At 47.4% G+C, this 17,756-nt stretch overlaps 1 protein-coding gene across 1 annotated transcript in view; it reads right to left on the reverse strand.

The window, feature by feature from the left end:
• Positions 1-9,251: 9,251 nt before the first annotated feature.
• Positions 9,252-17,756, reverse strand: part of NPLOC4 (NPL4 homolog, ubiquitin recognition factor) — a 54,076-nt gene continuing 45,571 nt past the window's right edge. The window contains exons 15-17 of the mRNA XM_035104110.2: positions 15,837-15,953; positions 13,923-14,025; positions 9,252-13,424 (exon numbers count right to left, since the gene is read on the reverse strand). Coding sequence (XP_034960001.2) covers positions 13,267-13,424; positions 13,923-14,025; positions 15,837-15,953 — 378 coding nt within the window. The 3' untranslated portion in view covers positions 9,252-13,266. The remainder of the gene's footprint in view (positions 13,425-13,922; positions 14,026-15,836; positions 15,954-17,756) is intronic.

Raw genomic sequence — 17,756 nt, forward strand, 5'->3', positions numbered from 1 at the left:
CCCGTCGCGGGGATTCGAACTGCCAACCTTCTGATCGGCAAGCCCTAGGCTCTGTGGTTTAACCCACAGCCCCACTCGGGTCCCTATTAAAAGGTTAGATGTACACAAGTGTGGAAGTTTTGTAGCTTTGGGGATTTTTCATGTAGAACTGTTACAGAGAGAGGGAGAGAGCCTGGTATTATAAAAGTTATCAGAGCTAAAGACAGTAATCTGATTTTTTAAAGCCCTATTTAAAACATGTATGCATTTAGAGTAAAAGTACACCATATGAAAAGCTACAGAATGATTCATTCATTCCCAGATTTGGCATTCCACTTCCGACAGGCCATGAGCTGCATCTGTGCAAGTAAAGGACTTCAACACTGTGACATAGTGACTATGACGGATGGCTCCTTGGTGCTTCTGTACGGCCTTAGATTTGTCCATTAGGTCAGGAACAAAGTGGCTTGGGAAGTGTTATATTGAAATAAGGGCAACATTTAAGGAAGCTTCCAATGAAAGCTTTGATAAATGTTCTTAGACGTGATCCATTTGGCAACGAGCAAAGCTTAGACCGATTCTTCATCTTGCTACAAAACACGGGTTGTACTTTGGCTTCTAGCTTAAGATCATAAGCAAAGCAACTGTTATTGGGACAGTGTGTTGCCTCGTTTTGTCTTTATTTAAGGTTACAGTTTAAAAGATAGTGGGGAAAGCATATAAAAATAAAATACGGATACAGGGATTTCAGTGCCAAATGCTTCAGCTGAACTGGAATAGTTGGGAGAGCTTTCCAAATGTTTCATGTTGGTGACACACTGTTTTTAGACATGCATCATTTTGTGGCACGGTAATTCAGTTTTGCTAGCCAGCTGGAGGCTAAATTAACCCCTTCTCAGAGTGTGGGGAAGCGTTTGCACGACACACCTATAGCTACGGTACACACTGCAGCCGACACACGGTTTGGAAAGCTCTGTGTTAACAGCTTGCATCAGGGAAAATGCTGCACTTTCCACTTTGGCCACAGGGCGCCATTTATCGATACCTTGCTGAAAATTCACTCACTTGTACAACTGGAAGAAAATCGCGTGCCCTGCAATGTGGTTGAAAGTTTGGCAACAACAACAGAAAAGCGAGTAGAGACCTTTGTAGACATAGTGCAATATAAAGTGAGACTAAATGTAGCAAAGCTTGGAGGACACCCTTTTCCCCATTTCCATATGGAAACCCTTCCACCATGGAGGCTATCGAGCTGAATCTCTTGCACTTTTATCCCGTATGATTTTTGACCTCTTTTAAGAGTTTACCTGGAGGTGCTTTTGGAGGCCTTAACATGCACGGACCAATGTCTGGCATGAATTGCATAGCTGACATGCTCCAAGCAAACTTTTACCCAACTCTCCAGTGGCGTGCGGTGAAATTTTTCATAAGGGAACATCAAACACCATCTCAGGCCTATTTAATTGCTCATCTTCTAACATTGTGTATGCCATCAAATGCCAGCAGTGCCCTTCAGCTCTCTATATTGGACACACACTGGCTGATACCACTACAGTGGAACCTCGGTTTACGAACACCTCGGTTTACGAATTTTTGGTTTACGAACGCCGCGGACCCATCTGGAACGGATTAATTCACTTTCCATTACTTTCAATGGGAAATTCCGCTTCAGTTTATGAACGCTTCAGTTTATGAACAGACTTCCGGAACCAATTACACCCATGCTTCGGGTTAAGTATGCTTCAGGTTGAGTACTCCGTGGACCCGTCTGGAACGGATTAATCCACTTTCCATTAATTTCAATGGGAAAGTTCTCTTCAGTTTATGAACGCTTCAGTTTATGCACAGACTTCCGGAACCAATTGTGTTCATAAACCGAGGTACCACTGTACCACTTATTTTTTTGGTATGGAGATGTTGTCAGGTATGCTGAATCCCAGGCTTTGACACTTGAAATCCCCTGTGCCTCGCAGCAATTTAAACCTGGTGGGGGGTGGGGGGGTGGGAATGTCAATGATTCTCCACAGCCTTACCTTCCCATCATCCAAATGCTAACATGTTGGCCCTGAGAAGGAGGCTGGGGGGGGGTTAAGATGCAGGGAAATGAAGGCCAAGTGCCCATCAGCCATCCCGAACGTCAAACGTCGAGAGGGAGGAGTGTCTCTTAGCTCCCCAGGGGAATGGGGAGTATTATATAAAACTCAGTTACTCATAACCTGGCTCCAGCGAATCTGTGATGTTTGGCTATCTGGCATTTTGGCACGACATTTCCCATTTCCGAGAAGGGGCCTCGGCTTGTAGAGCCAAGTTGGGGGTGGGCGGCAAGGGAAGACCGATCCTGTTTACAATTCACTCTGCTGGTTTTCTCGTGACACTGGGTGGGAGGTGGATCGTTTATATATTTTTTATTTAAGGGAAAAGCAACATTCCAGGCTAAGAAGCAAATGGCAGTCAGGGGAGCCGACTACCTAATTCAAATGGCATGACTTCGCTTTCCAAGCATGACTAGGTTTCCATCCAAGGTGCCATTTGGGCATAACGTGGCTGAGATTTTCAGTGCGCTGTCACCAAGTATGGCATGTGTACACACGCCTTCGCATAACCTGCATAGGGTCCGCATGCGCGTTTATGGCGCCTGCCACTTTTAATAAACCTACATCTATGAAAAGCAAAGCTGCTCCTGGTTGAACACTCTTTCCGGTATGCGAGAAGAGATTGAGTTTGCACTTAAAAATGGACACACAGGGGAGAAAAAAACTTAATTTGGAGTCTGAATTCAGAGTTATCTGCTTGCTTCTGCAATATGTGCAAGTACAGTTCCGTTGCTATTTATCATCTGCCTTCATTTGCTCCCACTAGCAAGAGGGGGGGGAACAGATGTGATTATTCCTCAGTTGCGTTCAGTTGAGGCTGTACATGTTAATGCTTACGTGAAACTCTAGACCACAACATCTGGAAGGCAAGAGCCTATGCACTGGCATCCTCTGTAAGATTCTGCACCCTGAAAGTCTAGGCATTACTACTTCCTACGACGAAATGTACGGCGTCGGCTGCAGCTGTCAGAAATGGACAGTTTCCTACGCAACTGCCAGACACTTCCTTTGACTGTGCTCAACTACAACGATTACCTTTGACACCGGTGCTGTGGCCACTGCAATATTTCTTCTCAAGGTTCTACGACACTGGAAATGTGCCAAGTGGCAGGACATCACCTTTTCTGAGATGTTCTGTACAATTCTGATAATGCTGAGAAGTGGACTGTGTGCCTCGCTCTTTGGCAGTTCAGGACATGTTCTCAACTTACCGATTGGGTCAAGCTGTGTGAGAGGATTTTAAGGAACAAGCCCGCTTGAGAATCAAACCAGATGGAACCATGCAGCTAAATTCTACAGTCCACAGAATCCATCCTCCCAATACCTTTTGCAATGCAAGCACAGAGTGAAATTGTTGCTGCAGACCCACTAGCCAAGGAAAGGCTTCTATCTAGGCCTCTCTCTCTCTCACTGAATCCAGTCTTTCAGAGGGGAAAAAAAGAGAAGGATAGACAAGACAGATACATTCGGCCTCTAAAGCAATCGGTAAGATCCAGAACTCTCCGGAACAGAGGAGAGGACACCTCAGCAAAGTTTCTACTGTGTTCCACCTGTCAGTGACTCTGTGGGCTTTCTCCCATTCCGGATCAGGACTCTCCGGCGCTTGGCTGGCAAAGGGGCACTTGCTTTCGCCACCTCTGGTTGGGCGACCCCAATGGATCTCTTAGCAGCAGGCTGACTCTGGCCTTTTTTGTTCATCTCATCCACAAAAGACTCCACTCCCTCAAAGCGCGTGGTCAGTTCTCCGAGCCGTTCCTTGAGGGCGTTGAATTCTAGGTATAGGTCATTGAGGGCGTCGGAAAGTGGCTTGATCCTCGAAAGGAAAGAAGCAAGGAAAGGTGTAAAACAGGCATCCCCAAACTTTGGCCCTCCAGATGTTTTGGACTACAATTCCCATCTTCCCCGGCCACTGGTCCTGTTAGCTAGGGATCATGGGAGTTGTAGGCCAAAACATCTGGAGGGCCGCAGTTTGGGGATGCCTGGTGTAAAACAAACAAGAGAAATTCCTCTATAGTGGGCTACATGGAGACAGTTCTGCCCAAAGCAAGGAGCACTTCCACAGCAACCAATAACATACCCTGCAACATTTCTCCAACGAAAACAGGGATGTCCTATTCCATCTTCATTATCTGTGCTATTTTTCTAGAAAAAGAGGTGCTGCAACTCACCACGAATGCCTCCCATGTTCTCTTATAATGATAATGGTGGCCACCTGAGCAGTGGCGGAGGAAGCGCGACCCGCCCATAGGAAGGGATGGGACGGGGAGCGCAGCGCCCATAGGGAGGGATGGGACGGGGAGCGCAGCGCTCATAGGGAGGGATGGGACGGGGCACGTGGCACCCATTCCCGCCCCCTCCATTTTTGCTTGCCTGCCTGCTTCCCGTCCTCTTCCCTGCCTGTCTGCCTCCTCCAGCCAGGAGCACGGGGAAATGGTACGCCAACCCCCACGACTCCCCGGCCAGGTGTGCTCCAGCATGGTGGCCAGGTCGGGGTGTGTGTGCGCGCTCCACTGTGGCTGCGATTGGGCCCGGCTGGGATTTTGTCACCCCACCCCCACCCCCAGGATGACACCCAGGGCGGACCGCACCCATCTTGCTCCACCTCTGATGGACTTCCAACTCCCATGAGCCTTAGCCAACATGGCCAACGCTCAGGGGTGATGGGAGTTGTAGTCCTACAACACCTGGAGGGTAACAGGTGCAACCTCCAAGCTTAAGACTGAGCCTTCACAACAGTGTTTCCCCCCGCCCCACCAAACTTGGGTCTCCAGCTGTTTTTGGACTACAACTCCCATCACTGGTTCCGCTAGCGAGGGATGATGGGATTTGTAGTCCAAAAACAGTTGCAGACCCAAGTTTGGAAGACACTGCTTTTACAACTTGTTGCCCACAAAACTGAAAACAGCCCCTTGGCCCTGCACTTCCAAGATTGCTGCCAAATAGGCTGCTTTATTGAGTCCCAAGTAGGCGGATGTACATGACTGGCTGAACCCAAGATGGCGACTCTACAGCAGGTATGCACAGATCACAGCAGAAGTCCATTTTGTTGCCACCTTTACTACCCTGGCTCACCTTCCATAGTCAGGCAACACAGACTGGTGATCAAAGAGGAGAAGATTCTTCATTTGAGACACAATAGCAAACTTCCAGTTGTCCAGAACCACAGTGAGATTGGCACATCCCCTCATGTTAACTTTTTCAGCTGGAAGAGAGAACTGGGAGTATGAGAGAATATCATAGCAGTAATCCAGTCGTACCTTGGAAGTCAAACAGAATCCGTTCCAGAAATCCGTTCGACTTCCAAATCATTTGGCAACCAAGACACTGCTTCTGATTGGCTGCAGGAAAGCGTTCACAAGAACGTTTGCAAACCGGAACACTCATTCTGGGTTTGCGGCGTTCAGGAGCCAAAACGTCCCAGTACCAAGGCGTTCAGGATCCACGGTATGGCTGTAATAATATAGAAGAACATACACCTTTCTCTGAACTATAGCACTTCTGCAGTTCCATTTCCTGGCTCGGAAAGGGAGGGCTCCCCTGCCATTTACATCAGACCAGAATTTGAATCATTTGTCAGACTAAATAATTGCAAACAAAAAGCACACATATGAAATCCATCCTAAGACAGATGGAATTAGAATAAACTTGGTTTATCAGCTGCATTTTTAAACTATGTAGCCCACCTTGTTCACATCTGTTGATGGATTAAGAAGTTTATATAAAAACCAAAAATACATTCTAATACAAAACATACACAACTGAGAACATGGAAGCCACTTTAGAAACGGAGGTGTTATTATATTCGATGTCAAGACTGCATATGCCAAGGGAGGGAGGGGAATATACAGAACTGCCATTCTTTAAACATTTAATTTTAGGGAACTTGTTTCCCTAGGAGTATATCCCTGGAAGTATATCCTCAAGTATATTGTGGTGACAAGATATGGAGAGTGGGAATGGATTTATGGGTAAATCAAAAAATGGTCAAACAGGATTAAAGCTCTACAGGATAGGGGGGAGGGGAGGTTTAATCTTCTGTCTACGGTTTCAAAAGCATTGCGGATGTATGCAGGGGAGATTTGGGTCTTGTGTTCAAAACCTTCACAGAAGTGGGTTTTTATGCCAACAGTGCAGAAACCAAGCTTACTTTCTCACCTGTCCACTGCGCATTGGCTGGCTAGAGCCCATGTATCCTATCAGTTTTGTGTTAGCCTTGCAAAACCAAGAAGGCAGGACCTGGGCAAGGATAGTAAAACCGGGATATTTGCAGCCCCTAATGCACATTTGCAAATGCAAATGAAACAAAAGACAAAACAAGCTTTGCTTGACATCAGCCCACTCTTTGGCACCCAGCAAATTTGGAACCTTACCTTCAGATCTGTAGTCCCATTCTGACGTTGCCTGCTGCCTCTTTGGTTTGGCGGCGCAACAGATTGCCACCAAAAGCAGTAGGGAGAAGATCTGTCTCATGGTGCTTTTGCAGAGGGACAGGAGAAGGAAAAAAATGCATCAGGGAAGCCTCCCTTCCCCAAATACTAGTTCCGCAACAAAAGTCCCCTTTCCCCACCCCGATCGCTTTGACAGCTCCCATATGGACATTTCCCAGCCGGGATGGTCACAAGCTGTTCATACCAAATGGAAAAGGGGGAAAAGGGCCTCTCTGGCTCTACAGCCATAGCAACGTCACATTCACATGTGTCCACTTATAGGTCAGATCCTGGCAAGTCTGTGTGCATCAGGCACAAAGGGAATGTGGCCCAGTGGTTTGAACCGGTGACGCAAGAATCTGGACCCAGGGTTTTCCTGAGTTGCTTCCATGCCCCCTTGGACAAAACATGCCAATGCTGTGTACCCACAAATATGGCATTAAACCTTCGAGGAGAGAGAAAGGCATGCCCTCCAACATTTCTCCAATGAAAATAGGGACGGCTTACCTATTCCATAATAATAATTTTATTATTTATACCCTGCCCACCTGACTGGGTTGCCCCAGCCACTCTGGGCGGTTTCTACCATATATATAAACATAACATAATTCTGTGTCCAGGGCAGCTGTCTATCAGCTCCATCTGGTACGCAGGCTGAGACCCTACCTGCCTGCAGACTGTCTCGCCAGAGTGGTGCATGCTCTAGTTATCTCCCACTTGGACTACTGCAATGCGCTCTACGTGGGGCTACCTTTGAAGGTGGCCCGGAAACTACAACTAATTCAGAATGTGGCAGCTAGACTGGTGACTGGGAGCGCCCGCCGAGGCCACATAACACCGCTCTTGAAAGATCTCCATTGCCTCCCAGTACGTTTCCGAACACAATTCAAAGTGTTGGTGCTGACCTTTAAAGCCCTAAACGGCCTCGGTCCACTATACCTGAAGGAGCGTCTCCACCCCTATCGTTCTGCCCGGTGACTGAGGTCCAGTGCTGAGGGCCTTCTGGCGGTTCCCTCGCTGTGAGAAGCCAAGTTGCAGGGAACCAGGCAGAGGGCCTTCTCGGTAGTGGCGCCCGCCCTGTGGAACGCCCTCCCACCAGATGTCAAAGAGAAAAACAGCTACCAGATTTTTAGAAGACATCTGAAGGCAGCCCTGTTTAGATAGGCTTTTAATCTTTAATCGATTATTTTATTCTTCTGATGGAAGCCGCCCAGAGTGGCTGGGGAAACCCAGCCAGATGGGCGGGGTATAAATAATAATAATGATAATAATAATAATTACTACCGTACTACTACTACTACAGAACATTTAAAAACACTTTAAAAACTTCCCTATGCAGGGCTGCCTTCAGATGTCTTCTGAAAGTTGTATGGGGTGGCTTCTGTAAATCTGGGGCTGTCCCTGGAAAATAGGGACACTTGGAGGGTCTGGAGCAGCCAGAAAAGCATTTGCTACATCCTTGTAGTGGAGAAAGAGCTGAGAAGGGCTGGCAGCATTGGACAGGAGACATAGCAAACCAGCATCTACAGTAGCGACTGCAGACAAGGAGCAAGGCAGAATTTCTAATCTGTAGCCTTGGGACCAGAAACAGAAGGCTCTCTTCATTTTGACGGGCCCAACAATAATTCTCTGCGTAGTCAGGCTGTTTATCTGGGTTGCTTTACATGATTTTGCTTGGTTGCTGGAAAACGTTGGCTTATCCTTCGCTTGCATCTGCTTCCTACCCGTGATCTCAAGGGTGACCCCACCATTTTAATCCAAAACATGAAGAAATAGCAGATACTTCGCAGGACTGGGCACACTAGAATCTTCTTGGATTTTAACTCAATTCTTTCCTGTTATTTTTGTGCTGACAAGCTGCTTGGATGAAAGGCGAAGAACAGCCGGTACGACAGCTCAGAACGTTTGCATGCTGTCTTCATCCTCAGACCCTTGCTTGCCTCCTCTATTAATTCTCTTCCAAGACATCAGAGCCACTGCAATGGGCCCCAAGAGCATACAGGAGACACTGCTGGGAACTGTGTCCGAATAGGAGGCAGCGATTTGGCACTAGCAAAGGGTACCCCAAGGGACACAGGTGGTGCTGTGGTCTAAGCCACTGAGCCTAGGGCTTGCCGATCAGAAGGTCAGTGGTTTGAATCCCCGTGAGGGGATAAACTCCTGTTGTTCGGGCCCAGCTCCTGCCCACCTAGCAGTTCGAAAGCATGTCAAGTAAATAAATATGTACCGCTCTGGTGGGAAGGTAAACGGTGTTCCACATGACCCAGAAGCTGTACGCCGGCTCCCTTGGCCAGTAAAGCGAGATAAGTGCTGCAACCCCAGAGTCATCCGTGACTGGACTTAATGGTCAGGGGTCCCTTTACCATTTAAAGGGCACCCCACAAACACGGCAACCCCTTTAGAGAACGTTCTCCCCAAATAGCTTGAGAGCCAACAAGGCTCACTGCAAAAAAAGGAGATACTCCTTACCTGTTGAACAGAGAATCAGAGATGGTAAATTGTGGCAGTTGCTCTTTCAAGACCAAGGGTTTTCTTCTCTCTCTCTCTGGCCAAGGTCTGCCTCTCTTCGCCTTATAGCGAAAGCTGCTCTGGAATTCTGCCAAGCCACACAGCAGTCTTCTAATTGCAAACAGATCCTTTGGGCCTATTGAGAGGCCCCCAGGCCATGGGTTTGTTTCCTTCAAAAGGGCGGGGGGGGAGGAAGGAGGAAGCCTACAGGACAGTGGAACAACTCCCAGAAATTGCAAAAGTACAAGTCAGGACACAGACACGTGGAGAAAGAGGGTAAGAGAGGTCTCTCCTTCCCAACTGAACTGCCTTTGGTTTGTTACGGAGCTTCAGTGAGTTTGCAATCCAATCCCACTGCACACGTAGGATTTGGGAGCCCAAGGTCACTGTTGATGCGAAGGCAGAGGCAGGAACCCCTCCCAGAACTTGCTTTCTTTTGGATGGAGTGAAATATTACTTGGAAGAGGCTCTGACCTCTCTTTTAAACTTCATCTCTTTCACTCAGGGTATGGTGGGTCTTCATAGGAGCTGTGAAGTGCCAATATGTGGGTTTTCTACCTGCCTCAAGTTCTCTCCAGCTCCAAGAATTGATTTAGTCAATGCTTTGGTGGATATCCCAGAATTCAGCTGTCATCTTGAATGCTGGCCTTCCTTTATGGAACAGAAATCGTCAGCTCATTTCCATGTCATTTCCTTTTCTGCCAAGTGAGAGTCTTTGAGGGCGGCAACATCATTTATTGCTAGGGCTCTGTCAGCATTAAGACCCTTTCCCATCTAAGAACCTAAAATTTGGACAGGGCCAGGTCACAATTTTCCTAGGAAGCTGGCACTGCAAACTGGCTAGGGCAAAAGCAGGAATCCAGTATCTTGCTGGAGGGGGATTTAGTGCATGTATGGAAACAGGGGAGTTTTCTTCAAAGCCAGTTGACATGTGTACAAGGAAGGCAACTTTCAAAAGCTAATGGGCTTCGGGTGAAGGGATAAAGTGTTGGGACACTTCATAGAAATCCAGAAAACCCATGGCTGCCTATAGAATTCTTTCAGCTTCATATTGAGCAGCTTCCAAGTCCATATCATCTTCAAAAGGATTTCATAAGCTGGACCTAACCTTACACCCCATTGCTAGTGCAATTTTTCAGAATTATGGAAAGTTGCCACTTTGCAATTTGCGAACAAACTTGATGTGCAATTGTCCATGCTGGAGGCTGCAAGGGATCCCTACCAATCGGTGTGTGTATTGGGCACTCTTATTTCCATTGTGTAAGCTTTGAATAGCCAGAAATCTGGCTCTTTAGAATGCACACTCTGAAAAATAAGCATTAAAGCTGCTCACAGTCCCTGCTAGTACCAAATTAGCCCACTCCAACTTTCAGCCCAAACTCACTACCTCCCCTTGTAAACATTCAAAATTAAAAGCCTGACTCCTAAAAAAAGATGGTCAAATGAGAGTTGAAAACCCAAGAATCCTGCAAGCCTAGATTGTTCCTTGAAGCCAGTTAACAAAACTGTACCTTGGAAGAAGTGACTCACTCATTCACCTGCTTCTGCTGTAACCAGGAAAACTGATGTTGGGCAGCATGCATGTAAGGTTCAGGGAGCCTAACAAATTTTGAGTTGCAAGTCTGAGGAATATTGAGTGTTTTACAATAGAACCATCCCTTTTAAAATTTAAAATGTTTTGCTGCCACTTTGTTGTATGGGCAGAAACAAAGCCAAAACAAGGGAGACTGGCTTGCGAAGCACTTTCAGCGAGATCCTTCTAAGCTTCTCCCTCCTAGACTACTCAAGTGAGCTCTTCATCTAAAACAACACTATAAACACCTAAGTGAAAACTTTATGCTTTGCTTGGTAGAGCTCTGAAGAAATGGAGATGAGATACTAAAGCTTTGCCTAGTACAGTGGTACCTTGGTTGTCAAACGGCTTGGCTCCCGAACAAATCATCTCCCAAACGCCGCAAACCAAGAAGTGAGTGTTTCGGTTTGCAAAAATTTTCCGGAAGCCAAACCTCTGGCATGGCTTCTGCTTAAGTGCAGGAAGTTCCTGCAGCCAATCGGAAGCTGCGCCTTGGTTTTTGAACAGTTTCAGGTGTCGAACTGACTTCTGGAACGGATTACATTTGACAACCAAGGTACCACTGTACTGTGTTTTTCTCTAGACAAAGCTTCGCCATCTTCAACAGAAGGGCTGCTGAAATGCCACATTTTGCTCCCCTCCTCCAGTTGCCTAAGTCCCTAGCAAGCATTTTGGGCAGGCAAAGACTACAAGGTTTGAAGTGGGGATTCTCACTGGGGCAGGGCCCTGAAGAATATCCAAAGCCTTGTCTGGGGAAAGCTCTGTTAACCTAAGAGCACAAGTTCAAAACGGATGGGAAGAAAAGCAAACACAAGAGGACAAGGCGGGCAAAATAACAGACCAGGAGGCTTCCATTTCAGATGCTTTTAATATATTTTTTTATTTGCAGGGCTGTTATTCAGTCAACTCCAGTCCAAACCAAACACACACCTCTGCAACCCATAGAATGAAAAGGAATAGCAAGAGTAGCTACAGCCCGGTGAGCTCAAGGAATCTAGTCAAAACACAAACCCAGGAAAGAAGAGAGTAGCACGTCCTGTCAGCAATAACAAGGGCCGGGTGAATTGTTGGTTCAAACACCTGACGGACAAAGCCCAAGCTATTTCCAGCCATGGAAAGGCAGAGACTGCATCACTCATGGCGGCTGTCTGGGAGCCAGGCCTATAGGCCCATAAAGAAAACTGGTAGTTCGGGTGGAGGCACATTTTGTCGGGGGTGGGCATCTAACAAGATAAAAATTACGGGATGCCCTCTGTTCCCATAACCCAATGGATGGCATGAATGTCTTGCTTCTCTGCTATAAAACTGATGGGAGTTGCCTGGGTGATGAGCAGGCTATTTAGTTGTAGAAATACTGCTGTGCAGAAGGAACCGAATGTGCCCTAACACTGCTGGCAGAGATGCTGGGAATTTTTGGACAATGAAAGCACATCTCTGTGTGGCAATGGAGGAGCTCACACATCAGAAGACATGAGGAACTCGAGGGCGTTGCTAAAAATGTGGTCATGGGAAGAGGAGGCAGGTAAGTGTTCTGGAGGCAGGAGAATTTCCAGCGCCTCGGCTGCAATTTGCCTGGATCGCGCTGCAGCAAGACAAAGCTCCTTTCAAGATGCCGACAAATGTTCCATTTAGCTTTCCCTGCTGGGATGCTATTTAAGTCACTAACAGGCACGAGGAAAGGTACTTGTGAGGTTTGCCTGCTCACAGCTACAAAGACCAGGAATCGGCTTTAAATGCAAAGGGATGACAGCATATGGAAATCTGGGGCAAGCAAACTGCTTGCAAACTGCCTGCCCAACCTGAAACAGCCAGGATGATGCTGCCAAATTACGATCTGCTTCCAGTTCGGGAAGCCAGCTGGTCCCCACTGCTTGATTTGGGCAAGAATGGCCCTCTGTTACCTAGCTCTAGCTGAGAAGCACCAGGAGACGGCTGCTAGAGCTCTTTAAATCTGTGGCCATTGTGGCTGAGCTGGACAACTGTAGACACCCTACCAAGTTGAGAAGGCTGTTCTCTCCTCTTCCTCTCTAGCTGAAATAGTCAGTCTGGGACTTAACCCGGGGGGCTACAAAGCAACTGTATGTTCTGCCAGTGCAGGTCACTCAATTTGGAAGCTCTAATCAGAGGCTGGACCGAAGTGATGCAGGCACCAGGGACCCAGCGATTCTGGGGCTAAATGCAAAAAGCATGTCAAGGGAGCAACATTAGGCAAGCTAGCCTGGGGACCCAACTGACCCCTTCAACACAGCTGCCTAGCCCCACTGTGACTGGCTTAAGGCTGGGGGAAGCTTGTGGCATGCAAGCTGACGGGGACAGGGGGGCGCAGCATGACCACATTGCCATGTCCCCACGGGGCTGCTTGACGGCAGCTCCAGGGAAACATGACCACTGGCTGGCTTTCTACAATACTGAGAGCAAAGAAAAGACAAGGCAGCAGCGCTAGGCAGAGGGGCTATGCTGTATCCCTCCCCCTAAAACATCCAGTTCCACCTGCAAGCTGTCACCCGCTGGATGGCACCGAGTGCCCACGACGTGGGTCACTCCCCGCCCCACCCCCACCTGCCCCGACCCTCAAGGGGCATCACCCCAGGAGGAAGAACAGTCCCCCGCCTGGCTAAGGGTTTGCCTCTGTATTTCTGCCAGTTGGTCTGTAAGGGCCGCCCCGAATGCTAAGCCAAGAGGGGGCCTAGCTACGTGGGAGGCTGCACATCTCGCAATGATCTGTGCCCGGCTGGTTCATGAAGGTGCAGTGTTGGCAGCCCCACATGGCAGAGGTTGTGGCGTGTGTCGAACCACCCATGGCACCGTATTCTGGGAGTCCTGGAACCTGAACTCCAACTGTGCCTAGAAAAAAAGATTTTTAAAAAAAACAGGAATCAGGAGGGGGCTTAAGGAAGCTCTGACAAAGGGGAATTTTCAGTTGAACATTACAGAAAAGCGTAGCTTTCTCTAGTTTGTGCAGAGCTATATACCAACCCTATTTTCTCCTCTTCTGCAAGGTCTGTACAGCTTTGAATCCCCTCATAGTATTTGTGAGAGACTTTATTTGCTCTCCTGCACAAGATCAAGTTTGCCGTGTGATTCATCCACAAGGATTACACCCTTGCCCGCAGACCGTTTCACAAATGTTTCTTTCCTTTGGCCAGGGAGACTGCTATCCTTGCTCAAGCCCCTTCCTTCCTACTGAGATCTCTCCCCCACCCACCCCTCCAAGTGACTGAGGGAACTCAGACACCAAATCACAACCCTGGGCGATCTGATAACAGATAAAACCAAAGCTCTCCAGCATCTCTGCAGAGGTGCCCAAATCCTAGTATCAAAGGGAAAAGACATGAGACGTACTGCAAAGCTGTTCAATGGTGGCCCATTGCTCAGATTTCTTCCAAGTCTGTGCAAGCTCTTCATTCCGAGTTCTGACTGCCTCCAGCAACAAGCTGATGCTATCCTGGAAGAGAGATGGTGGGTCAGGTCACAGCTAATCCCATTTACCTCAAGGATACGTGAAGTAGTGGGGCTGTTCAGGAAGAATCTCTTTTCTCCAGAGCTGCCCCACCCCCAACTGTAGTAGTAACATGACTACTTATTTAACAATAAGGCAAGCAGAAAAGCTTGAGTTGACTGGCGGTAAAGATGCACTTCAGTTTCCAACAATCTAACAGCATCCCAGTGCCATCTCAGGTGTGCTCTCTACCTCCCTTCCATCTTAAAGGGCCAGCAACCCTATAAAACAGGGGTCAGCAAACTTTTTCAGCAGGGGGCTGGGTCCACTGTCCTTCAGACCTTGTGGGGGGGCCAGACTATATTTTTTTTTGGGGGGGTGAATTAATTCCTATGCCCCACAAATAACCCAAAGATGCATTTTAAATAAAAGGACACATTCTACTCATGTAAGAACATGCTGATTCTCGGACCATCCACAGGCCAGATTTAGAAGGCAACTGGGCTGGATCTGGCCCCCGGGCCTTTTGCCTACCCATGCTACAAAACAAGAAGATGAACCGCACGCACATCAAACACAACCCTGGATGGTACAGTGTTGTACTAGGGGGAAAGGAACTGTCAGTGTGAACTCCTTCAACCAGCCAGGACAGCACCAGAAGAACCAGACCGCAGTGGTGGCAGCAGCAGCGAGTGAGTTTGAATGGTGAGTCGCAGTACAGCTGCAGTCTTTCATGCACTCGTTTTTCGGCAACCGCTACTTGCTACATGCAAGTAGCAAACTTGCATGGCTGTATGAAGATGACTTAGCTGAAGGGGACAACTTGTGCTCCAAACAGCAGAGGGCACTAGAGGCCACTTCAGAGGTGCAGACTTGAAGAGTTTTGAGTGTGTATACTGTACATGTCTCTCACTAATATACATCAGCTCAATTCAGAAACTGGCAAATGACCCCAAAAGACAAAATGCAGTGAAAGTATCTCTCTCTTTTTATGGGCTACATGCCTATCTTGTCACCACACTTGCTCCACCTTTTTTGCACTAAATGTAAGTATTCAGGTGTTTTATTAAAAAAGAAGAAGTAATAATAAGGGAGGAAATACATTGTTCGGTGTTTGTCTTGTTATCTAACAAAAAGCATATCTGACTGGTCCTGCTCTCCAGTTGCCTACTGGTAGACCCAGCTGTTCTGCAAATGCTGAATGGTAGCAGTTCTTGATACATGGCACAAGGCTTGGGTCGCCGCCGCCCCCTCCCTCGCTTTTAGTGGGTTTTTTTGGGGGGGGGATGAAGAGCATTCCAGATGTTATAATCGCCAGCTGCCCAGCCAATAAAAAGAGGGCGGAGGCATGGGAGGAGATGCAAACACAGGAAGTTGCTGGTCTTGGTAAGACTGGGCAACTGATCATGCAGTGATTTACCGCAGGAATTTCTGATTCAGAGAAATTAAATGAAGTGCTTCCAGTTGTTCCGTGTAGCATCCAAATTGGCTCTTGTATTGTCCAAGAACATACCAATACGAACAACCCAAAGGCCAAGCTGAGACCTGCCACACTTAAATCCCACGAGCTTCTTTGCTACCAACCTTGAAGAGGCACTTCAAGAGATAGGGCAGCCTGTGGTGTCTGAGAAAAGATGCTTTGCCAAACTACCTGAAGGTGAATGTAAAGAGAAGCATGTAGCTTTCTGCCTTCAAGCCATCAAGCAAGCAAGGTACACTGTGTGGAGGCCAGAGGTGCCCATCCCCTTAAATATACAAAACTCTCTTTGCAAGAACTTGCACCCTTCACTAGAATTAACTTCCTTCTCATTACATACCCTTAAAGGCATCACTTCGTTGGTGACCAAGAAGAGAAGCAGATGGAAATCGGAGATGATGTCGAGGAACACCGAGGAAGTGTTCTGGGACAAGTAAGTTGCCAGACTGTGGAAGTCCTGTAGAAATTGTAAAGAGGATAAACATTTCAGTGTTCTTAGGATTTGTCGTAAGAGGCAGCACTACAGGGAATAACTGTTTTGCGTGGGGAGGAGTGTGCGTTCCTGACCTCCCAGCGCAGCAACGGAGCGCATGCCAGCCCACTCTGCCCTGCCTCCTTTTCTGACCATTTCCAGGTTGTGGTGATGCTCGTGTGCATGGCTGCGCATGTTGCCTGTACTATCTACCCATATCTAATACGATACATTGTTTTACATTTTCCGATTTTAATTGTTTTTAACTGCTGCATTTTATCACGTTAAGTCACTCAGAGTTTTTTTCTGTAAAAAAAGTTGCAAACAAATAACAACGATAGTAATAAAAACCTGTCAGATTAATCACTCTGGTCAATGAAGCTCTACCAGGACACATTCTCAAATCAAGAGAGCAATTATTTTTATTCAGATGTAGCCATAAGGGGATATGAAATGACACCAGATCTCTCATCGACAGGAGTGAATAAATGGCCGATACTGTCCTAGCAAGTCAAAACAGTGCATTGGGGAAAAGACACCAAGTTCTGTAATATCCCCAACCCAACCAGAATACACCTGCAATTCCTTTCTGTACTAAGCTACTTGTTCTCTCTCTGATATGAAAACAATCAGAAAAACAACAACGAATGGACGGAGCAACAGAGAAAGTTTAGACAATTCTTGATCTTGCTCAGTATTCTTCAAAAGCATCTGCCATTAGCTACTTGAAACAGTCACCAAGGGCAACTAGGGACAGACACACAACTTTTCACTTGCATTCACTGTTTCTAACCAGAGGTTTAAACTAACGACATTCCATGCACAAGGCTGTACTTAGGGGACCGCCTCCCCTGGTATGCCCCCCCCCCGGAGGACCTTACAGTCCGCAAATAATAATATCTTGGAGGTCCTGGGCCTCAAGGAGGTTAAACTGGCCTCAACCAGGGCCAAGGCCTTTTCAGCTTTGGCCCCAGTCTGGTGGAACACTCTATCGCAGGAGACCAGGACTCTGCGGGACTTGACATCTTTCCGCAGGGCCTGCAAGATGGGAGTTGTTCCACCTAGCCTTCGGCCAGTTTCGCCCCCCTCTATGGGACCCTGTAAGTTACCAAACTTTGGCCCTTTTATCGGACCAACATGGATATCTGGCCCTGATGAATACTTGAGGTTCCTGACCCCGATGGTTGTAATTCATGGGCAGTTATTTAATTTGATCCTGATTCTAATTTCTAAGCTGTATTTTAATTAATTGTTTGATTGATTGTGTTTTAATGTATTTGATATGTGATGTTAGCTGCCCTGAGCCCGGTCTTGGCCGAGGAGGGCGGGGTATGAATAAAAATTTACTTAAATACTTATATGTGGACCTTGCTGGCTGAGAGGAGTCGCCAGGATAACTAGAATGAAAAGCTGAGCTAGGCTTAATTGTTTCTAGACCCAGCAGTTCTACAGACACAAGCTCAAATTGTGTCAGCAGCAGGAATAGAAAGGGCAAGGCAGATTTGGGTGTCCTCTCTCCCAAGAGCAGCTTTCCCCCCACAGTGTTCATGCTTTTCCTTCTGCCATATACTGCAGGGGACCTTTTGCCCAAGCAGTAGTAGGCAAGAGGATAGCTGAAGGGGCATACACCTACAAATACTTGTGTGCATTGGGGAGACACATTACTGGGATGCAAAATGCAACATTTCTGTTTCTAAGGGGAAAAAATGAGGAATGGTGCAAGAACGTTTCTCTTACAATCATCTATGCAAGCCACGTCCTGACTTTTTAATGTACACACTTCACAGT

Source organism: Zootoca vivipara, chromosome 2 (assembly GCF_963506605.1).
Source record: "Zootoca vivipara chromosome 2, rZooViv1.1, whole genome shotgun sequence".
Lineage (NCBI taxonomy): Eukaryota > Metazoa > Chordata > Lepidosauria > Squamata > Lacertidae > Zootoca > Zootoca vivipara.